The sequence below is a fragment of the Leptonychotes weddellii genome, chromosome 5 (genome assembly GCF_054177405.1).
Source record: "Leptonychotes weddellii isolate Sample4059 chromosome 5, ASM5417740v2, whole genome shotgun sequence".
Classification (NCBI taxonomy): domain Eukaryota; kingdom Metazoa; phylum Chordata; class Mammalia; order Carnivora; family Phocidae; genus Leptonychotes; species Leptonychotes weddellii.
The window spans coordinates 48,266,199-48,290,470 of NC_138373.1; the positions used below are offsets into that span (position 1 = coordinate 48,266,199).

The window sequence follows — 24,272 nt, forward strand, 5'->3', positions numbered from 1 at the left end:
CAGAATTTAGCAATGCCAAGTATCAAAAATATTCGTTACTCATTTTTCTTTTTTTTTTTTTTTTTTAAGATTTTATTCATTTATTTGAGAGAGAATGAGATAGAGAGAGCATGAGAGGGGGGAGGGTCAGCGGGAGAAGCAGACTCCCTGCCGAGCAGGGAGCCCGATGCGGGACTCCATCCCGGGACTCCAGGATCATGACCTGAGCTAAGGCAGTCGCTTAACCAACTGAGCCACCCAGGCGCCCTCGTTACTCATTTTTCTTGAGGAGACCCTTGTAATTGCAAAGAATTTCTTCAGAAAGTTTGGAGGGTTTGAAGCTCGTTACTAAAATCTGATATTAATATTAATTTATGAGATTTATTATCCGAGTAGGCATTATCCAGATTTGAGTTTTTATAAATTCTAAATGGCCTAGGAATTATTAAGCTCCAAAGACTATATTCTTGATTTAGATCCTTCAGACATGACGTGAGAGGGAACGCCCGAGCCATGATGAAGTTGATGAGCAGTGCTGACATCGCAAAGCATTCTTTGTCAACCTTGGGAAGCGCCAATTGTTTCCTCGACTCACTATATGAAGGTCAGGATTTTGACTGCAATGTGTCCAGGTAAAACTGAAATTCAGGAAACTTACAAAAGTCCAAATACATTCATATTTTTAGGTTCTCACTTAGGGCTTTTTGTTTGTTCTTTTGAGATTTATTAACCGTCAGTACAAGGAGAGCTTTCCTGTCTTTATTGTGAGGTCCAGTTCTTGTCAGACTAAGTAACTGCTCCCAGAGTACTGACATCAATTGTGATTGCTTGCCCTGTTATTGACAGCTACAGAGAGCAGTGTGTGAAAAAGGCATCCTAGATCTTTGAAAGAAAGGCTTGTTGTTGGTTAAGTTAGTGGTACTTATTCTAACTAAATAGTTAACACAGCGTGGCTGGCTGTAATCTAAGTGGTAATCTGTATTAACTCATCAAATCCCCATAACAACCCCAATGAGGTTTAAGTAGTGTTGTTTTCCTTATTTTACACATGAGGAAGCTGAAACAGAGAAGTTTCATTCTTGCCCAGGGCTACACGGTAAGTATGTGTAATCTTAGCGATGGACAGGGTTTCCAACCCCACAAGTTTGACTCCAGAGTTCATACTCTATCACATTCTACCTTAGTTTCATATCTGTCTTGGTTTTGTTGCCTCTGTCATCCATTGTCAACATTTTAAATTTTGATAGTGTTTATTTAGTAAACACAGGTTTAATGTGCATAAAATTGTTTTAAATTCCCTTATCTTTTGCATAATCCAAAACGTTGGTTGCAGGTGATTACACGTGTACCCAAAGAATCCAAAGGGAAGACATTGCCCTCTCATTTTGCCTTGCGTATTATTAACAGTAATAATAGCTACCAGTGGTTCACTATTTAAACCTCCCAACAACCAACAGGTGACTTGGAAACATAGTAAAAATTTCCGGAATTACAGTATTATTTTTAGGATTCTACTCACTGTATTTGGTTAAATTCACTCTTCATTTGGTCCTTGTAGTTTAGCTTCCTTATTTCCCTGGGCTTTCCTGAAGACTCTAGCTCTGCGTGCCCAGTACAATAGCCACTAGCCACCTGTAGCTATTAAATTATAATTAATTAGAAATAAATAACATAAAAAATTTAATTCCTCAGTAGCACTAGCCACAGTTCAAGTGCTCAGTAGTCTGGTGGCTCACAGAAAATTCTATTAGCACTGCCCCAGCTCTTCAAAGAGAGATTTCAAACTATAATCCAAAAGATTGAAAGGTTGGGGGCAGAGTGTTGTGTATTTTTTCTGTTTCTAGAATTCCTAATTTAGTGCTGAGTTTGTCCAAGCACCAGTATATGCTTGCGTATTATTGCTTAGTTATTAGGAATGAAATAGAATTTGTCATTTTTCATTAAGGAAATTTTGCCTTTATTACAAAGATTTCAACTATTAGTTATATATAGATAGCACAAATAAATTTAAAAATCAGGCATCTGCATTTAAGTTTAGTAGAAATTAGGGAGTACATTTTTCATAAACACAGATCTTTCTTAAAATTATATGCTAGCATTCAAGCTTCTCAGCAAGAGAACTAAACTTATGTACCGCATAGACTCAGATTATAAAGAAAAAATAATAATTTTTTAAACTTCTAACATATAAAAATAGCAGAAGCTTCCAAATGATGGTTTGATTTGAATCTGTGGCTTTGTTGGGAATGCCATACACTGTGTATTTATTTTTAGGTTTTTTGAAAGCTTACAAGTAAGCCATGGGTAAGAATCTTCTGAATTTGACATTGAATGTCTTCATATATTTATAGGTGAATAACTTAGATGTCCCCTGCCCCCCATGGTGTTACACTGTTGGGTGTTAAATGTCTTGTTCTGATCATAAACCTATTTTTAAGAGAACTGTCACATTAGGTTTTGGCATTACTCTTCACAAGAAAAATTGTCTTAATTGTACTGAGCCTTTTCTCTATGTCTTTTCTTCTGTGTGTGTGTGTTATACAGAGCAAGATTTGAACTTCTCTGTTCTCCACTTTTTAATAAATGTATAGAAGCAATCAGAGAACTCTTAGAACAAAGTGGATTTACAGCAGATGATATCAATAAGGTAATACTTTTATATTTTTCTTATTTATTTTAGGAGTAGTATCAGACTTGGAATTTAGAAAATAGCCCCTTGGTACTGAAATAATATTTTTATTAATTTGAGTATTTTCTGAGCTTGTGTTGATGAATAAGGAAAATTGAATTATTACTGGTTCCATTGATACATGTTTATCAGTTTCCTAGCAAAAAAGAATAGTTCCTTTCCAGTATATTTTTTAAGATGTAAGCAAAAGCTAAGTGGTAACACAAGCAAGGGGAGTGGGAGAGAGAGAAGCAGGCTTCCGCTGAGCAGGGAGCCCGATGCGGGGCTCGATCCTAGGACCCGGGGATCATGACCTGAAACTGAAGGCCGATACTTAATGACTGAGCCACCCAGGCTTCCCCCTTCAGTTACTTTCTAAAAGAGTTGCACTAACTAATACTCATATCAGCAATACTTAAAGATACGTATTTTATCTTCCCGACTCTGAGTCTTACTCAAAGATAAATTTTCCATTGAATTGTTGAAAAATTGATATTTTTGTGTATTATTGATACTTAGAGGATTATCTCTTAAATGTTTATTCAATTTTGTATTTCCTTGTTTCCTGCTTATTTCATATTCTTTGCCTATGTAATGATTCAAATCTTCCTATTTTAAAAAAATTGTTTTGTACAAATGCTTTACGTAATCAGTACATTAATTGTGATTTACTGCAATCTTCTTCTGGGGCGTGTAGTTTACTGTTTAATTTTGGTCCTCTGAGGGAAGGATGGTACTTGACATACAGAAATTTCATTTATTTATTTATATCTATTGGTCTGTCACTCTGATTTCTTCAGCGGCTTCTAAGTTTATAAATTCCATCTCTGTTCAGATGTATGACAGATATTTAATACGGTTTTCTGTTAAATTGTCTATAGTTTGAAAATTTTTATATTTTAACGATTTTGGTGTACACTGTATAGTAGAAATTGGGGTATTTTTGTTTTTTGGGTGGTTTTCTTTGCAGTTTAGTTCAGAAGTTGTTTTTTTTTTTTTGAACACTTATAACATGCCAGGCATTGTGCTAGGTGCTTGAGGGCTGGGGGGGGTGGATCGTGGAGAATGAGACATAGTATAATGGTAGCGAGGCTGTGATGGGAAGTGAATGGGTTTGGAGACAGACCCACCTGAACTGGAAGGCTCATGGTGCTAATGGTTCCAGAGTAGACTTAATTTCAAATCACTTAATTTCCTGAGCCTTCTCTATCTCTTTTTTTTTAATTTTATTTATTATGTTATGTTAGTCATCATATATTACATCATTAGTTTTTTTTTAAATTTTATTATGTTATGTTAATCACCATACATTACATTATTAGTTTTTGATTTGGTGTTCCATGATTCATTGTTTACATATAACTATCTCTTCTTATTAGGGGGGTGAAAATACTTACCTTTTAAGTGAGTATTATAACTTATTCTACAGGGTTGTTACAAGGATTAAGTGAAATATCATGTGTAGCATATTAATAGTAAGTGATCAATTAATGTAAGTTCTCTTCCTTCATTAACTGGTCATAGAACCCTGATATTTAGATATCACAAATGGTACAGTTCTCAATTGCTTGAATTCAAGTTGAATATACTTAGGATTAAGAATGTCATTAAAGATTCACTCCCCAGATATTTCTAAAATACACACTTTTGAGAATTTAAAAACAGAGTTGTCTTTGTAGTTTGTTGACCTTCTTACAGTAACAAACGAGCCCCAAATTTCAGTGGTTTTGTACAGTAAACAGTTCTGAAGGTGGCTGCAGGTCAATTGCTCTGGCTCTCTTCTCCGTGCTTCCCATTCTAGGACCCAGGCTAAAGGAGCAGCTCTCTGGGACATGCATTTCTCATGGCAGAGGGGAAAGAAGGAGAGAGCTTGCATGGCTTTAAAAAGCTTTTGCTTCAATATGGTGTGCTTCAGCGTTATTCACATGCGGTTGGCCAAAACTAGACCAACCTAACAGTGGGGCAGGGAAGTCTCCTCCACCTGCAGAGAGGCAAAGACAGGGCAGTGGCCGTGGGTGGGGGTGTGTCATCCTCTTATAGGGAAGGAGGAGGGAATAATTGGACTTTTACTTGCCTTAAAATATTTAATCCCCACAATAGCACCATGAGGTAGGCACCATGATCTCCATTTTCAGGTGAGGAAACTTAAGAGGCTTCCAAAGAGGTGAAGCGCATAAGTGGTGGAGCTGGAACTGGAGCTCGGGCAGTCTGCCTCCAGAACCCAAGCTTGCTCTTCACCCATGGCTATGCCCACTGCCTTTCTCTCCTTAGTGTCTGGATTTCGTGTGTTTTGGGGGGTTTTTTTGTTTGTTTTTTTCCAGAAGAAATCCTCTGATCTCTTGCTCGAGAAGGACATGTCTGGTTTCTGGCCTTCTGAGAGCAGGAGCGTCAGGGTTCCTGTTCCTGTGTGCACTTTCCCTATTCCACCTGCTTTCAGCACCATGCCCACTCCTGCCCCGTGCTGTAGCATTGTGCCCACATCCCATAACTGGTCCAAACCTCCAACCCTGAGTGTGGGAGAAGGTGCTGCTGGCCCCCTGTCTGGGTGAGGGGAGGGCTCTGGGGAGTCCAGTCACTCTGTATATCCTCTCTACCAGTCACCCTGCTTTCACGTCTCAGCTTCAGCCTCCCTTCCTGTGGTGCTTGGTGCTTCCAAGGCCTGAGCCACCTTGGGATTCTGTGTACGTCAGACCACCTTGCTTTCTCTTTGGTTATCTCAAACTTCATCTGCCTTAAGACAGTTACCTCTCTTTTCCAGAATTTGTTGAAATCTCAAACTCAAGATCTCATTCCCATTTATTTTGCCCTCATGCACTTATATCTTAAATTTCTTTACTGTCAGTTTAGCAGGCTTATTATGGAAGAGCACATAGATAAGTTGATGTGATTAATCCCTCCGTTTTAACCAAGCTCCCAGACTCTACAGCTGTAGTTTTAATAGCTGCATGGTATTTGATTGTATTGACATACCATAATTAATAAAACCAATTATTTTAATTGTATAGGTTGTTTTGGTTTTATAAAAAGCAGTCTTGGGGCACCTGGGTGGCTCAGTCATTAAGCGTCTGCATTCCGCTCAGGGCATGATCCCAGGGTCCTGGGATCGAGCCCTCCATCAGGCTCCCTGCTCAGCGGGAAGACTGCTTCTCCCTTTCCCACTCCCCCTGCTTGTGTTCCTGCTCTCACTATCTCTCTCTCTGTCAAATAAAATAAATAAAATCTTTAAAAAAAAAAATCAGTCTTTGTGGCTTTGTGAATATCCTTAATTTCCTTAGAATAAAATTTAGGAGTAAATCCCAGATTTCAAAACTTTTAATATTTATTGCCATATTGCTCACCAGAAAACAATTTACTTTCTGAGTAGGTGTAAACCTTCATTATTAACATAGCAATTTTTAAAAATTCTCTTTATTCATACTTCTTTTTCCAGAGAGCTTTAGAATTATTTCTTCAACTTCTTACATAAAATCCCATTGTAATTTTGTTAGTTGCATTAAGACTGTAAAATAATTTGGGATGGTGTAGTAACTTTACAGTATTTTGTTTTCCTGACCATGAAGTTGATAATCTCTCTCTGTTCAGATCTTCTTTAATACTTTTAGTTACGTGTTTTTTTAGTATTTACATTAAATTATTGCTATATGTGCTGTCAAATTTATGGCTATTGTGAATGAGATGTCATTTATACTTTTATTTTCTAATTTGTTTTCACCGATAAATGGAATACTTACAGAATTTTGCTTATTTATCTTATATTTTGCCATTTTTTAAAAGATTTTATTTATTAATCTGAGAGAGAGAGAGAGCACGAGCAGGGTGAGGGGCAGAGAGAGGGAGAAGCTGACTCCATGCCAACCAGGGAGCCCAATGAAGGGCTCGATCCCAGGACCCTTGGACCCTGGGTTAAGGCAGACTGAGCCACCCAGGCGCCCCTATATTTTTGCCATTTCAGGAATTCTTGGTATTAATAAGTTTTCATGGAGTCTTCTGAATTTCCTAGGAATGCATTTGAATTAATTTACTAATTAATCCACAACTAATTATTGAGCACGCCTATTCCTGTGCAAGCAGGTTCTAGGCACTTGGGATACAACACTGAATGTAACGAAGCCTTGGCCTTCATAGAACTTGCGTTCCAGTAGGGATATTCAGGTAATGTATAAAGGAACATAAAAAGAAAATAAGGCCCAGTTATGATAACTGTTATGAAGAAAACTAAAGCAGGATAAGGTCATAGCTAGTGACAGAGGGTGATTTTTCCAATAAGAGACCCATGTAAGGAGGTGGCTTTTGATGAGAGACCTGAAAGAAGTAGAGGAACCGGCTGTGTGCTGTCTGCCAGTTTTCCAGGCAGAGAGAACAGTGACGTGCAAGAAGCTTGCTGTGTTTGAGGGGCAGCAGGGAGGGTAGTGGGTGGGACTGAGTGGACCAGGGAGAGAGTGGTAAGGGAGCTAGGGACCGGATCAGAGCACAGCGTGGATGCCTCTGGCTGCAGGGGCGGGAGTACAGTGTGGTTGGGCACGTGAGTCCGGATTGTAGGAGAGAGTTCTGAGCTGGAGGTCTATGGTCGTCAGTGCCTGTGTGCCCCGTAGAGCCATGCCTGCGTGAAAGAGAGCCACAACAGAGAATAGGCCTCAGGACGGGGCTCAGGGCCTCTGCGCACTTACAGGCCGGTTTGGGACTAGCCAGTGAGGAAACGTGAGAACCAGGAGACAAGGAAAACTGTGCTTAGGGAGGGCAAGATCACCTGCCCTGTGATCACCAGCAGGTGAGGCCCGAGGACTGACCTCTGGGCTTGGCAAGGTGCAGGTGCCTGCCCATAGCGGTGTTAGTGGAGTTACGGAGAGAACGCGCTACTGGAGTGAATTTAATAAATTGAATAGAAGGTAGGATCATGGACACAACGAGTACAGAGAACTGTCTCGAGAAGCTTTGCTATAAGGGCAGCAGGAGAATCGGGTGGTAGTTGGGGTGGGCCGTGAGGGTTATACATGAGTGGTCTCAAATATGTATTCCTCACTTTTTTATATATATTTGGTTGCCTTGGTCAGAACTTCCTTCTTCTGTTCTCTTTTTTAGAGGAATATGTTATTAGTCTTTTAACAAAAAATGTGATTACTGCTAATTGGGTTGAAATAGTTTGGGCGCCTGGGTGGCTCAGTCGGCTAAGCGTCTGCCTTCAACTCAGGTCATGATCCCAGGGTCCTGGGATCAAGTCCCACATCGGGCTCCCTGCTCAGTGGGGAGCCTGCTTCTCCCTCTGCCTGCTCCCCCTGCTTGTGCTTGCTCAGTCTCTCTCTCTCTGACAAATAAAATCTTAAAAAAAAAAGAGAGATTCTCTTTCCCATATTGAGCATTCTCTTTTCCTAACATTTCCTGTGTTAATATGAAATAGGTGCTGAGTCTTTACAGCTGTATTTTCTGGACACCTGCAAGGCAGTCTTAGGGTTTCCTTTATATTTGTCTTAAAGTTGTGTGATAAATTATTGATAATTTCCTGATGTGGAACAGTATTCCTGAGATAGACCTCATTTGGTTATGAAGAATTATTCTTTTAATATATTAATTTTCTGTGATAATTTATTTATTGTTTTCACCTTATTTACGTGGGTTAGCAGGAAGGAGTAGATGGTGTATTTCAGGCTTCTCTACCTTAACCATATTGTCTGAACAAAGTAACCCCTTTTGATATCAGATGCTTTAAAAGAGAATGGTTCTGCTTTTTGGTTTCGTTGGTCTAAGAAGTGCCTTAGTGGGACACCTAGGTGGCTTGGTTGGTTAAACGTCTGCCTTCGGCTCAGGTCATGATCTCAGGGTCCTGGGATCAAGCCGCATGTCGGGCTCCCTGCTCAGTGGGTAGTCTGCTTCTCACTCTTCCTCTCCCACTGCCCCTCTCCCCCGCTCGTGTTCTCTCTCTCTCTGTCTCAAATAAATAAAATCTTAAAAAAAAAGATAAGAAAAAAGAAGTGGCTTAGCTACTGGCCTTCCAACTCATTCTCTCATCCCTGCGTGATAAGTTGTCCGTGGCATTTCCTGAACAATTGCTTATCAGTAGGGCCCCAACGCTTCTATTTAGGGACAGTGAGAAGCATATGGGTGAGTCTCAAGCATTGTTCAAATAAGAAGCATATTATAAGCTGGAGGCACAGCTTGGTCCTTTTCTCATCTTTCCTGCTCCTACCTCCCTTCTTTTTCAGTCTAGGAGCATGACCTGCTCCTTCCTTAATAGTCTACCTTGTCCAAGGTTGTAACTTTATAAGCAGAGGCTACTTCTCTCTCTCTCTTTAAAAAAAAAAACTCCTGAGACATGCTCAAAGAAATAAGAGCATTATTCCTTTTTGACTCAAATGCTTGAACTTAGAATGACAAAATATCACAATATATCTGATTCATTTACTCAGAATAATACCTTCTAAACCAAAGCTTCCAGTACTTTACTTTATTCCAACATAATATAATCATACACAGTGTACCTCAGAAAGAGGTTAATATTAGACGAACCATGAGAGACGATGGACTCTGAAAAACAAACAGGGTTCTAGAAGGGGAGGGGGGTGGGAGGATGGGTTAGCCTGGTGGTGGGTATTGAGGAGGGCACATTCTGCATGGAGCACTGGGTGTTACACACAAACAATGAATCATGGAACGCTTCATCTAAAACTAATGATGTAATGTATGGGGATTAACATAAGAATAAAAATAAAAAAATAAAAAAAATTTTTAAAAAAGCCATCAAAAAAAAAAAAAAGAAAGAGGTTAATATTACCTTCCTTTTCTTCATAGCCTGAGGCACCGTGTGGGAGAAGTTACACGCTCTAGCAGTTAGTTATAGGGGCCAGGCGTGAACATGAGTAAAGTTGTCAGGTATAGGAAAACACAGCTGTCAAAAAATATCAATCTGGGGTGCCTGGATGGCTCAGTCATTAAGTGTCTGCCTTTCACTCAGGTCATGGTCCCAGGGCCCTGGGATCGAGCCCCACATCAGGCTCCCTGCTTGGTGGGAAGCCTGCTTCCCCCTCTCCCACTTCCCTGCTTGTGTTCCCTCTCTCACTGTCTCTCTCTGTCAAATAAATAAATAAAATCTAAAAAACAAAATATCAGTCTGAACCCAGTATAAAAATACAAATATCTGATAGTGGAGGTTACATTTTAAATTCCAGCTTGAAAAAAATAGCAAATTGACAAATAGAAATATTTAATAATTAATGTTTCTTTCACAACTAATTTCTCCAGATTTGGAACCTGAAACCCCTTTTCTTCTGTTCCACAATGTCAGTGTCAGATCATACATTTTGAGTTGTTTGGTGTAGAATTCAGCCTTAAATCCTTTAGAGGGACGCCTGGGTGGCTCAGTCTGTTAAGCGTCTGCCTTTGGCTCAGGTCATGATCCCACGGTCCTGGGATCAAGCCCTGTGTTGGGCTCCCCACTCAGCAGGGAGTCTGCCTCTCACTCTGCCCCTCCCCTGCTCATGCTCACTGTCTCTCTCTCAAATGAAATCTTTTTTAAAAAATTTATTTAAAACCCTTAAACTAGAAGTAATATTTCATTTTTTTCATTTTCATCATGAAAAATATCTACTCACAAAATAGGTTTCTCTAGGGGTGCCTGAATGGCTTGGTTGGTTAAGCATCTGATTTCAGCTCAGGACATGATCTCAGCAGGGATCTGCTTGTCCCTCTCCCTGTCCCTCTGCCCCTCCCCCAATTTGTGCTCATGCGCATGCTTTCTCTCTCTGCCAGATAAATAAGACCTTTAAAAAAATAGGTTTCTCTAAACAAGGACAGAACCTTTGTACAGTGGTTTTTAAATATATATTCAACATAACTACTCCAAAGACACATGTAGAATTCTAAAATGAATCTTTAACCACATAATGTGGGAATATGATTTTAGATATGATTTACATGTCTGTAAATTAAGTTCAACATAAGAAAATGTGCCAGATCCCTTGTCAAGTGAGTTTCCAAAGTATTCATTTCATTTCTCTAGAAGTGAGCAGGTCACATCTTTTACAGGGACAGACTATTGGTAGTATTTACGCAGAATATAATGTCAGTCAGAAAGACAGCATTTGATCCATCACACCTGATGCACCACTGCTGAGATTTTTCCCACAGATGATAAGAAAAAAAGTCCATTTCTTTCTACACATAAACTATATGAATATTTTAAGTACCACACCACAGTTACGCTGCCAGGCAGCCACGTAAGACAGCAGGTTGAGTGTACCGTGCCATTCTTCAAAAAGGAAATAGAGTCCCCATTTTCCCTGAAACACATAATCCTTTTGGTCTTTCTCTCATTTTCCTACTAGATTGAGAGATGGGTTTAGAGAGTTTGAAAAGTCTCACATTAAAATCTCTGCTGTAAGCAAAGCAAGAGTAAATATGTGATTATAAATGGCAAGTGACCACTGGCTGGCGTGAGGGGCACAGGAGGTAGTGGTGGGCCTGCCACGTACAGACAGGAGCTGTCCTAGTCCAAAAGGGGTAGCAGCTGCCCACTTGAACTGCCTTTCAGGGATGCAGGCTACTGCTACTGAAGCCTTTGACTTTTTAAGAGCCTCTCAAATAGGGACTTGGAATAAAACTTCCTACTGTTTATTTTGAATTGGTTTTATATTTGCATAATTCAAAATGCAAAAGCTTCCCCCCCACCACCCAGTCTTTTTCCCTCCCTGGAGGTAACTAATATTACTGATTTTCTGTGAGTCCTTCTAGAGATATTTTTACATAGTGTTTGATTTTTTCTTTTTTTAATTTACTGTTTAAATGTTAGTAACTAATTCAGAACTTGTAAGATTTCTGTGTAAGGAGACAAAACATTTTGCATGAAAAAAAACATTTTGCATGATAAAATTTGCAAGTTGCTACTTTGCAACCTTTGTTCCAGAGGGTTTTGTTTTATTGGTGTTTGTTTTTGTGGTTTTGTCCCTGGGTTATCAGATGCTTATAAGATGAATTTAATATCTTTTCATCTTCTTAAGTATTCTGTGGATATTCTCTGTTCCTCAGAAGTTCTAAAGAAACTTTCATGATTTCTCTTTACTGCTTCAATCTTGAATTTAAGTATTTTGTAGACCTATTCCATGATGATTTCTTAAATTCTTAACAGTTGACTTTGTATAATCTTATAATTTTTAATTTTGTGTCTCTTTTGATATTAAAATTTAAAAGTATAGAGAAATTTTTGAAATCTGGACAGTTTCTCTTATTCATTTTTTGCTTTTTGAATTTCCTTTTCCTTTCCTAGGTTTGACGGTTTTTTGTGTGTGTGTTTGTTTTTTTGCTCCAACTCCTGCCACTACTGTCCCCCAAAAAACTTTTTAAATTTTTTTTTAAGTCATGTTTTTTTTCTTTTCTAATTGGTTTATTTCTGATTTTCTCCTTATTTCTTCCAGTCTTTCCAGGACACTTCCATTATTTTTCTAAATTTTTACATTGAATGCCAGTTTATTTTTTCATTTATTTTTTGCCCTAGTAAAAAAATTGACTAGTTTCACTTCTTAATAGCTTTGGTTTTATTCCATAAGCTTTGACAGATTTTATTGTTTTCTTTATTTTTAAAATAATCTGTAATTGTTTTTCCTTTTTGTTGTTTAGATTCATGTTTTTCATACCCAAGTAGTTAAGGTGATTTGATTTTTTTAACAACAGTTTTATGAAATTACTGTGGAAGTTATATTTGAAAAGCCTTTGTAAGACAAGTTATTTATATTCAAAATATGTATATTCTATTAAAATTTAAATCACAAAAGAAATCTCATACTACAGACTAGACCGTTTAAAGAATTTATTTAAATTAAAACTTGGTTACTGTCAGCATTAATGGTAACACATTGTTAGTATTTTTTTTACTTTTTTAAATGAAAATTCCAAAAGCCAAGATTTTCTAGTTTTTTATTTTTTTGTTTTGTTTGTTTTTGCATAGCATCACTTAATTGCTTCTTAATAAAGCTTTTTGATGTTGAATATGAGAAATTTGAAAGGGCATATTCTACTTTTTTCTCATACTTACATAGGATCATAAAATTTTAAAGAAGACTTTTAGTTTTACTTACCTCCAAAACAGACCTTTTAGGGAGTAGTCTTAGGGAACTTTGCCAGGGCAAACCTGCTTTTCTTTTTTTCTTTGTTTCACTCAGCTGATGTTCCTCATGCTCTCACCTGAAGATCGGTATGGTATTACTCCTCATTTCACACCTAATGTTAAAGGGGCCTAGTTTTCATCAGTTGATCCTTTTCTCTAACATATTGAGCTTTGAGAACATCCATAAAGAGACTGTGAAATAAGAAGTAATTACTGATGATTTCCCTTCCTGGGCTACCTATTTATTCAATATTCTGTGTACCTATGGAGATGTAAGTGTTAAATGTATGAATTAGGAAATTAAGGTCTTCATAAAGGAGCAGTTTTATTCAGCTTTATTCAGTTGTAATTGACAAATACAATTGTAAGATATTTATAGTGTACAGGTAAGATTTGATATATGTATACATTGTGATAGGATTCCCACTATGGAGTTAATTAACATATCTGTCACCCCATATTTTTACCTTTTTGGATCAGAGGTGAAAACACTTAAGTTTGCTTTCTTAGCAAATCTCAATTACACAGTACAATATTATCAACTATAGTCACCATGTTATACTTTAGATCCTCAGACCTTATTCACTTAACAGCTGAAATTTTGTACCCTTTTACCAACCTCTCCCTATTTTCCCCACTGCTTAGCTCCAAACACTTTTCTACTTTCTGTTTCTATGAGTTTGACATTTTTTTTTTTTTTTAGATTCCACATATAAGTGACACCATGCAGTATTTGTCTTTCTCTGTCTAGCTTATTTCACCTTGCATAATGCCTTCCGGATTCATTCATGTTGTTGCAAATGACAGGATTTCCTTCTTTTTAAGACTGAATAATACTGCATTGTGTTTATATATATGCCACATCTTTATTCATTCATCCATCAACAGACACAGGATATTTCCATATGTTGGGTATTGTGAATAATGCTGTAATGAACATGAGAGTACACATATTTCTTGAGATAGTGACTTCATTTCCTTTGAATATATACTCAGAAGTGGGATTGCTGGATCATATGGCAATTCTATTTTTAATTTCTTGAGGGATTTCCGTACTGTTTTCCACAGTGGCTCCATCATTTTACATTCCCAGCAGTATACAAGGGTTCCCTTTTGTCTGTATTTTTGCCAGTACATGTTATCTCTTGTGTTTTTGATGAGAGCCACCCTAACGAGTGTGAGGCAATATCTCATTGTGGTTTTGATTTGCATTTGCCTTATGATTAGTGATGATGAGCATCTTTTCATGTGTCTGTTAGCCACCTGTATATCTTCTTCAGAAAAATGTCTATTTAAGTCCTTCATCCATTTTTTAATTACGTTGTTTGGTTTTTGGCTTTTGAGTTTATGGCTTCCTTGTATATTTTGCATATTAACCCCTTTTCAGATATGTAGTTTGCAAATATTTTTTCCCTTTTTACAGGTTGCCTTTTCATTTTGTTGATGGTTTCCTTTGTTATTCAGTAGCTTTTTAGTTTGATGTTATTTATTTTTGGTTTTATTGTCTTTGTTTCAGGTGTCAAATCCAAAAAATCACTACTAAGACCAATGTCAAGGAGCTTGCAATCCTATGTTTTCTTCTACGAGTTTTACAGTTTCAGGTCTTAGTTCAAGTCTTCAATTTGAGTTGATTTTTGTATATGGTATAACATAATGGTACAGTTTTATTCTTTTCCCTGTGAATATCCACTTTTCCCCACACCACTTACTTACTGTTGTATATTCTTGGTTCCTTTGTTGAAAATTAATTGACCATTTATGTGTGGGCTCTTTTCTGGCCTCTCTATTCTGTTGATCTGTGTGTCTGCTTCTATGTCAATACCATTCTGTTCTGATTACTATAGCTTTGTAATATATTTTGAAATCAGGAAGTGTGATGCTCCAACCTTCTTCTTTCTTAGGTTTGCTTTGGCTATTTTGGGTCTTCTGTGGTTCCATATGGATTTTAGGGTTGTCTTTTCTATTTCTATGGAAAATGCCATTGGAATTTTGATAGGATTGCATTGAATCTCTAGATCACTTTAGGTAGTGTTTTTACAATATTAATTCTTCCAGTCCATGAACATGGGGTATCTTTCAACTTACTCATGTCTTCTTCAATTTCTTTCATCAATATGTTTATAGTTTTCAGTGTATACATCGTTCACCTCCTTGGTTAAATTTATTCCTAAGTATTTTATTCTTTTTATTGCTATTGTGAATAGATTGTCTTCTTAATTTCTCTTTCCAATAATTTGTTGTTAGTGTACAAAAAATAATTTAAAGTAATTTTTGATAAGTATGAACTTACTCTTACCATTTTGCTAATTTTGTTTTGTAGTTCATGTGTTCCTTTCTTCCTTCTTCCTTTGTGATTTGATGGGTTTTTTGTATAGTAATGTGCTTTGATATCTTTATCTTTTGTTGTATATACTATTGGTTTTTGCTTTATGGTTACATGAAGCTTATATAAAACATGTTATAGTTATAATAGCCTATTTGAGACATAACAGCTTAACTTTGAACACATACAGAAGCTCTACATTTTTATACTCCTCCTCTCCACACTTTATGTTTTTGATGTCACAATTTACATCTTTTTGTATTCTGTTTTCATTCATTAATTATTGTAGTTATTTTTAATATTTTTTTCTTTTAACCTTTATACTAAAGTTATAAGTGACTCAACCCCCACCATTACAATATTAGAGTATGCTGAATTTAACTACAGTTGACCTGTGAACAACACAGGTTGAATTGAGCAGATCTGCTCATAAATGGATTTTTTATCAATAAATACAATAAAGTGCTGTAAATGGATTTTCTGTTCTTCATGATTTTCTTTCTTTTTTTTTTTTTTTAAGATTTTATTTATTTATTTGACAGAGAGAGACAGAGCGAGAGAAGCAACACAAGCAGGGGGAGTGGGAGAGGGAGAAGCAGGCTTCCCGCCGAGCAGGGAGCCTGATGCGGGGCTCGATCCTAGCACCCCAGGATCATGACCTGAGCCAAAGGCAGATGCTTAACGACTGAGCCACCCAGGCGCCCCTTCATGATTTTCTTAATAACACTTTTTTCTCAAGCTTACTTTATTGTAAGAATACAGTATATAATATAACATGTAAAATATGTGTTTATTGATTGTGTTATTGGTAACACAATAACTGGTCAACAGTAAGTTATTAGTAATTAAGTTTTGGGGTAGTCAGAACTTATACATGGATTTTCAGCCGTGCAGGGAATCAGTGTTCCTGACCTTTGAATTATTCAAGGGTCAGCTGTATATATTTACGTTTACCAGTGTGTTTTATAGTTTCATATGTTTTCAGGTTATTAATTAGCATCCTTTTGTTTCAACTTGAAGAACTCCCTTGAACATTGTTTATAAGGCTAGTCTGGTAAACTCCATCAGCTTTCGTTTGTCTGTGAAACACGTTATCTCTCCATCAGTTTTTCAGGACAGTATTCTTGGCTGACAGGTTTTTTCTTTCAGCACTTAGAATATCTCACATCTGGTTTGCAAGATTGCTGTTGAAATATCTGCTCATCATCTTATGAGAGGGTCCCTTGTATGTAACAGGTTGCTTTTCTCTTGCTGCCTTTAAGATTCTCTCTGTCTTTAACTTTTGACACATTTTTGGGGGGAGGGCAGGAGGGTGGGCAGAGGGTAGGGAGAGAGAGAATCTTAAGCAGGCTCCATGCCCAGTGATGAGCCTGATGCAGGGCTCAGTCTCATGACCCTGAGATCATGACCTGAGCTGAAATCAAGAGGGATGCTTAACCCACTGAACCACCCATGTGCCCCATTGACACTTTAATTATAATGTGTCTCAGTGTCGGTCTCTTTATTCATCTTACTTGGTAATTTTGGGGCTTACTAGATCTGGATTTCTGTTTCTTTCCCCAGGTTAGGTAAGTTTTAAGGCATTATTTCTTTTAATATACTTTCTGCCCCTTTTTTTCTTTCTCTTCTTCTGCTAGGACCTCTATAATATGTATATTAGTATACTTACTGTTGTCCTATAAGTCCCTTAAGCTATCTTAATTCTTTTTCATTCTTTCTTCTTTTTGCTCCTCTGTTTAGATGAATTCCTCTGTCCTGTCTCTCAGTTCACGAATCCTTTCTTTTCCTTCATTTAATGTGCTGTTTAACCTCTGTGCTGAATTTTTCAGTTATTACATTCTTCAGTTCTGTGATTTCTGTTTGGTAGTTTTTTATATTTTCTATCTCTTTGTTGAAATTCTCACTTTATTCACACATTACTCTCCTGACTTCAGCAAGCAGCTTTATTACTGTTACTTTAAACTGTATTGGGAAAATCACTTATCTTTGTCTCATTAAGATCGGTTTTTGAGGATTTATTTTGTTATTTTTGTTTGGAACACTGAACATATATATATATATATATGTTCCAAACAAAATTATATATATTCCAAACAAATATATATATAGAGAGAGAGAGAGAGAGACTCTCCATGTTGATTTCTGTGCATTACATATAACTGCCACATCTTCCAGTCTTGACACACTGGTCTTACATAAGAAATTAACTTTGTCAATCACCCCAGTCCCAAGCTCCTGGTTGCCTCTCAAACCTTTATGCCTAAGCTGCCATCTTTGTTCTTAGTGGCTCTCAGTAGTTGAGAGTGTGCCAAGACCATCAGTGTCCCAAAGAGGAGGATTGCAGTCAGCACCTAGATACAAGCTGATTGGAAGCCAGACTCTCAAGCAGCAGCTGGGAAAGTATGCAGTCAAACCTCTTCCAGGGATAAACTGGGAAATGGGCATTTTTGCCTGGCTCCCTCTATGCTGAGACTAGGTGTATAGCCACTGGGCAAGGGATGCTCCTTAACCATTTAAAAACTGCCTCTTTGTTTGTGATAGTCCTATGGGACTCATGAATGCCAGTCCCTTTGATCATCAGAGCTAGGTGATTTGGAGCCCCATTCCCTCAGGTGGCAGCCATAAATGCTGGGGCACTTGTGTGGACAAGCTCATAAAGGAGCAATTTTATATGAAAATCTTCAGAGACAACATATTTAACCAGATGGACCAAGAGCTTAAAATGTAGTTTTGTAAAACATCTTTTTCCTCAGAAAATTCAGTGTTCTTCCATGGTAAAGACAAAAATCTGTGGCATAGTTTTCACATAGATTGCTTATATTCATTTTGTCACAAAAATGCTGTACGATTTATATAATCGTTTCTTTTAGTAGTGTTGGAATAGGACAAAGTATTAATATATTATTTCCTATTCAAATGCCTATTTATGGTTAAGCCTCCTATGCCCAGTATTAATCACAAGCCACATTGTGGCTATATTGTATTTTCTACTGTGTGGTGAGATCTCTTCATTTTAAGTTTTGTTTTTATGAGTAAAGAATATGTTAAATACTTAAAATGCATTAAATATATATTTATATATATATGGTAACTACAACATAAAATAATATGTTAAAATGGGGCTTCCTATATTTTACCATTACATGCGGTAAGGATGGCTGAACTTGTAACACTTAATTTTGAGAAATGGCCATTGTTCTAAAAGTAAAAAACTGAAAATTATTTTTATTTTCTAGGTTGTCCTTTGTGGAGGGTCTTCTCGAATCCCAAGGCTACAGCAACTGATTAAAGATCTTTTCCCAACTGTTGAGCTTCTGAATTCTATCCCTCCTGATGAAGTCATCCCTATTGGTGCAGCTATAGAAGCAGGGATTCTTATTGGGAAAGAAAACCTTTTAGTGGAAAACTCCCTTAAGATAGAGTGTTCAGCCAAAGATATTTTAGTTAAGGTAGGCTTAGCTTTTCTTTACTTTTCCATAAAAGTAGCATAGACTTATTGCCGTAAGTTCTTATACGTACCATGGTTTTACAGTGAAACTTTATATATTGGTAAAAATTTTAAATTTTTACATTTACATATAGATTTATAATTTTACATTTAATGAGTTTCTCATTTTCTTTCAGTTAGTATTTATCTAACATGTTAATTTCTTATAATTTTAATCATAAGCTTCAAATAGAGATAGAGAGATACATGTTTCAATTTATTTTTAAATGAAGTAGGTTGGGATTAAGGATCACTTCTGTTTTCTTCTCTTTGCCTATCTAGTTTCTAGATTATCAACAAGGATTAAGTATTATATTTATTATAGGAGTAACTTTGTAATGATAGATATCGAAGAATATGCATATTATTTTTCTGCTTATTAGGAAGTCGATGAATCAGGAGCCAACAGTTTCACAGTACTGTTCCCATCAGGAACTCCTTTGCCAGCTCGAAGACAACACACATTACAAGCCCCCGCAAGTATATCTTCAGTATGCCTTGAACTCTATGAGTCTGAGGGGAAAAACTCTGCAAAAGAAGAAGACAAATTTGCACAGGTGAATACATAAATTTGGCAATGAACTAGTCATGTGAAACTGTTTAGCTTTTCCTTCTTCATTAGACTCAGTTTAATATCAATTAATATAAATGTATATAAGACATCTATCTAACACATTTTTATGAATGGATTACTTCTACTTACTTTTAAAAGAGAAAAGAAATAAGCAATTTTAATTTGAAAAAGTTACAGGAAAATAAAAACAAAATACAATATGTATTTTTTTCTGTTTGTCTTTGTGCTCTCTACCCTCCTTGGTAAAATGTAAGTGGCAGGGAAAATGACATTTTTTGGTTTTATGCCAAGTGCTATACCAGGCAACTTACAAATATCTCAAAATGCCATGAGATAGACAGTATTAGGTTCATTTCATAGATAATTGAGAAACAGGCTCATGGTAGTAAACACCTTATTTTCCTTGAGCTAAGATTTATCCTCAGTTGGTTTTACTCCTGGGCCCTTGCCGCCTCTCATACAGGATACCTTTACTTTTTCAAAATACCACATTTCTATTTCATACTATAGAGTCCTTTGCATCCTTTAAAAGGAATGGAGTGGAGCCACTTTATTTGCTTAGAAACATGCCCAAGAAATATAATTACAGTAAAACACATATACAGGGACTACAGAGCCGTATATACAGTATGATGTCATTTGTGTTTAAATAAAAAGTTTGAAGAGCATGGGTGTGTGTGAGGGAGGTAGTGTTTGGGTAGGTGTGTGTATATAAATATCCATGCATGGATACAGAAAATATCTATAAGTATTAGCACTATATTTAGAAAACTTAACATTGGGTTGATTTGAAGGTACCAAGAGGGTTTTTTGGGGTTTTTTTTGTTGTTGTTGTTTTGATTTTTTTTTACTTTTTAACACTTTGTACTAAATTTCTAACAAAGAGCACAGGACATGAGCATGAAATACTTTTATAGTGAAAATAAAACAAATGTAGGTCACCAAAGGGAATGCATAGTATCTTCAGCTTTATATCTGTTTTCTAATTCAACAAAAGAATAGTGAAAACACACACATAAAACCTATCTGGGCTCCACCTCAAACATCTTAGAATCTAGGGGAATAGGGCTCCTTCAACTACTAAAGTTGAAGATGTTTCTGTCGTGGATTACTATATAAGCACTTTTTTGTGTACTCTATTCCTAAACTCACTTGGCTGCCTTAGCATTCCCTTAGCTTCTCTCTCTTGTACATTTATCACCTTTTCTCTTCATACACTACTCCGAAACTCTGCAGCTACTGTCACCATATCCTAACTTACAGATGCCAGAAGGAGAAGAGTTAGTCACCTAATACTGAATTTAGAAGATACTCTTTTAGAGATCCCATTTGTTCTAATCTCTGTGTTTTACAATGTGTAAACCAAGGTACTTAGTGCTTGCCTAAGATCATAAGACTTAATACTGGCAAAATCTGAAAAGTCACTTCTAAACTTGGTTTATTGGTATACCTTTCTTTAGGAAACTAAAGAATTTTTTGGTAAATTCATTAGTATCTCTTTTTTTTTTTTTTTTAAGATTTTATTTATTTGACAGAGACAGCAAGAGAGGGAACACAAGCAGGGGGCTGGGAGAGGGAGAAGCAGGCTTCCCACCGAGCAGGGATCCCGATGTGGGGCTCTTTCCCAGGACCCTGAGATCATGACCTGAGCCGAAGGCATACACTTAATGACTGAGCCACCCAGGCACCCCTCATTAGTATCTCTTACGTACAAATGTAATCTTAGTTGTACAAAAGAATTTGTCATCATGTGTTTCTTTAAATTGGTTTTCCAAGTGTATTTAAAATATTGGAGTTTTTAAAAGTATATATAGAAGTATATGCCAAAATGTAATTTACATGTTACTGGTAATGGCTTAATTACCAAAAAGAAAAGCAGTCTTTATTTTCTGAGACAAAGTATACTTCATAATCTACGATATGTTTAAGAAGAACAAATCTATTAGTTATATGCTCTCCTAGAGGAGACAGTTCCATTAAGAAAGCTTAATCCTATTCTCTGAAAACTGCCCTATTTTAAAAGATTTGTTTCAGTAATAAGTAAGATTTGGTGCATTGGAATAACTGTTGCATCAGTTTATTAATATATCAAAGTACTGAATCATCTTTATATTATTTTTGCATAAACAGGTTGTACTCCAGGATCTAGATAAAAAAGAAAATGGATTACGTGATATATTAGCTGTTCTTACTATGAAAAGGTACAAAATTAAACTACTTCTGATGTTCAGAAAATTCACTGTGAGGCTTGACCTTTTTTGTCAGTTTATTGATTTCTTCACACATTGCCATTCTAGGAAAATCGTGTATTAAAGCTTGCAAAGATTTTATCAGTGAGTTACATTTTTTGCCCTACAAAACTGCTATATTTTACAAAGAAAGTGTATCTCAAATCATTTGCATTCTGAATTTTTTATGAACTCTAATTGTGTGGTCAGCCTAAAAAACTGGTCCGTGAAGTTTGAGATATAATTTTTATCAATCTTAAATAAAATCTTCTACATAACTGATATTATTTGTCCTATGAAAGGATAAGTTTATTTCAGTATTGCTACAGAAAATCTTTAGGAAATAAATTACTAATTAAATCCAGCTATTACCACTCCACTAATAACCGGCCATCTATAGGACTATGTCTTGCAAGTAAATCATTTCCAAATTAACTTTAGGGACAATTCATTCCATAACCATACTTAGCAAGAATGTCAAATTCATTAGAGTAGTTTTGCCTTGGCCTAGGCTTGAAGATGGCATGATGCATCTTCAGTGTGCATAAGGTCTTAAACTTGAGATCTTGATCGTCATGGTTTTCAAGGAATACAACTTTTGTGTCACTGGTCTAGGAAGAAATTTTTAAGAATAGCTACCTAATTATAGCACATGATACTTAAGTTTAGACACTGAAATTGTGTTACTTCTTTATCTTAATACTCTCAAAAATTAAAATTATCTTGTTACTCAAAGTCCTCAAATAATTTCTTAAGAACTTTCTGCTTTTATGAAATGAGCTTATGAAATGTTATTGTTTGTTTGTTTAGGGATGGATCTTTACATGTGACGTGCACAGATCAAGAGACTGGAAAATGTGAAGCAATTACTATTGAAGTGGCATCTTAGTGTTCTAGAGAAACCAGGAATTTTTTGGAACTAGACTGTCAATATTATTTGGTTTTGTTTACAAGTGATGTTTATATTAAAATACTTTTTGAATGAATTGTATATGTTTCTATTAAAATACAATATATTGGTAAGTGTTGCAACCTTTTTTTGTTTTCCATTTAAGATGGGAAATATAAGGTCCTTTATTAGTGGGAATTATAAGGAACTTTTTCTATCATGAAGCTATTTAGAATTAAATTGAGTGCATTGAAGGAAATTTTACTGGAAATTTAACAGTGTGTTTTTAAAAAATTTCTGTTCTGTAACTTCAAATTTAAAGAAATCTTTTATTAAATAGAAACTAGGAACAATTTACAAGTTTTTGATATTAAATGAAGAAAATTGGAGAACCATGTGCAAAGTAAGATACCATTTTTGCTTAAAAGAAAAAAGTAAATTCATAAACTCAACAATTGTATATAGATATGTGTGTGACAAGCATAGAAAATAAAAGCCTAGAAGGCTGCCCACCAAACTTGTAACAGTGGCCTTTTTGTGGACAGAAATATAGGGTGGCACTTTCACTTTTCCTTTTTACAATTTTTTTTAGTGTGATTTTTTTTCCAACAAACATATTTTATCTTTTGAAATTAAAAGGTCTTTTTTATTTTGAAGAGAGGGCTAGCCACATTCTGTTCATCAGAGGACACTCACCAGTGCATTGAGATACTCAGTGGATTACTAATGAAAAGCTTATTCACTAGCTAACACAAGACAACTAATCTGTGTATATTGAAAAGAGAGCTGGAAGGTGAGCAGTGCATATCAGGTTCTATTATCAAGAGAGGATTTTTCATTCATTTCTCTCCTTGGTTCCCAGAAGACTGGAGAAGAGGAAATACCTTTACCAATGGTAAAATTAAAACTTGTACTGTTTTTATCTTGTTCAGGCTTTGTGGATGTGCTTTATTCATTATAGTTTATTTTTATGGAGCTAGGTGGCAGTAATATTCTATTTCTAAAGATACAGAAGCCAAACTTACATTTTTTCATGATTATTCTGTACCAGATTGACAAAATCAAAAAGAATTCATATATGATTCTGAGTCCACAAAGAAGCAGACTCAAAGTCATACCCTTTTGATTAAGGCTGAGTACTTAGTTATTTTTTAGGTTCTTTTCCAGTTATAAAAACTTTGAAATCAATTAAATAAATATAAATTAAATGTTTTCAGAAAATAGGAAAGTAGCATCTGAACTAGTTGAACTGCTTTCATTTGTGCTTTGGAAAGTGCTTTAGGATTTTATTTCGTAGTTACTATTAGCTCTTTAAACTAGATCAGGCACTGGGAAACTCTAGCCAGTGTGTCAGTTCTGTGCCATTCCTATTTTTGTAAATAAAATTTAATTAGAATATAGCCAGGCTCACTGGTATCTGTATTGTTTGTGGCTGTTTTCACACTGTAATGGCAGTGAGTAGTTGCAACAGAGACTCTGTGGCCCACAAACTTTAAAATATTTACTGTCTGGCTCTTTACAGAAAATGTCAACCCCTGAAGTAGATCAATGAAACCTGTAGAATAAAATATCAAAAGGATTTATTCAAGAGTTTTCTTTTCTTCCGTGTCTATGTAATAATTTACTTACTTGACTGCTTTTTCCAGTAGATTAGTAAATATTGTGAGAGCAGAGACGCTCTTAGTCACCATTATGTCCCAGGCCCCAGAACATTACCTGATCATAGGTGTTCAGTCAGTGTCTATCGAATTAAGTGCATTACATGGAAGAAAAAATAAGTCATCTTTGTATTTTACGGAACAATGGCCAGTAAGTACATCTTTTGCATATTTTGTGATTTCTTTAGAAACACAATAAAGAAGGAAAGGAATACCACTGCTTCTGGCTTTATTAGTCAGCTTTGCATGATTTTTTCCCCAAACGTATCAAATCTGAAATTGTCACCAAAGGTGCTCTGTTGCCTAATGAAATGTTCTCCAAATTGTCTTGCATCCTCATGTGACAAGTTTTTTTCTTCTGAATTTGGGGAGGGTT

The 24,272-nt window shown here is 36.2% G+C and overlaps 1 protein-coding gene across 1 annotated transcript in view; it reads left to right on the forward strand.

Annotated features, from left to right (window-relative positions):
* HSPA14 (heat shock protein family A (Hsp70) member 14) overlaps window positions 1-23,817 on the forward strand; it is a 38,113-nt gene extending 14,296 nt beyond the window's left edge. Inside the window, exons 8-13 of the mRNA XM_081818903.1 lie at window positions 456-611; window positions 2,524-2,626; window positions 18,297-18,509; window positions 18,931-19,104; window positions 21,252-21,322; window positions 22,160-23,817. Coding sequence (XP_081675029.1) covers window positions 456-611; window positions 2,524-2,626; window positions 18,297-18,509; window positions 18,931-19,104; window positions 21,252-21,322; window positions 22,160-22,238 — 796 coding nt within the window. The 3' untranslated portion in view covers window positions 22,239-23,817. The remainder of the gene's footprint in view (window positions 1-455; window positions 612-2,523; window positions 2,627-18,296; window positions 18,510-18,930; window positions 19,105-21,251; window positions 21,323-22,159) is intronic.
* The last annotated feature ends 455 nt before the right edge of the window (window positions 23,818-24,272 follow it).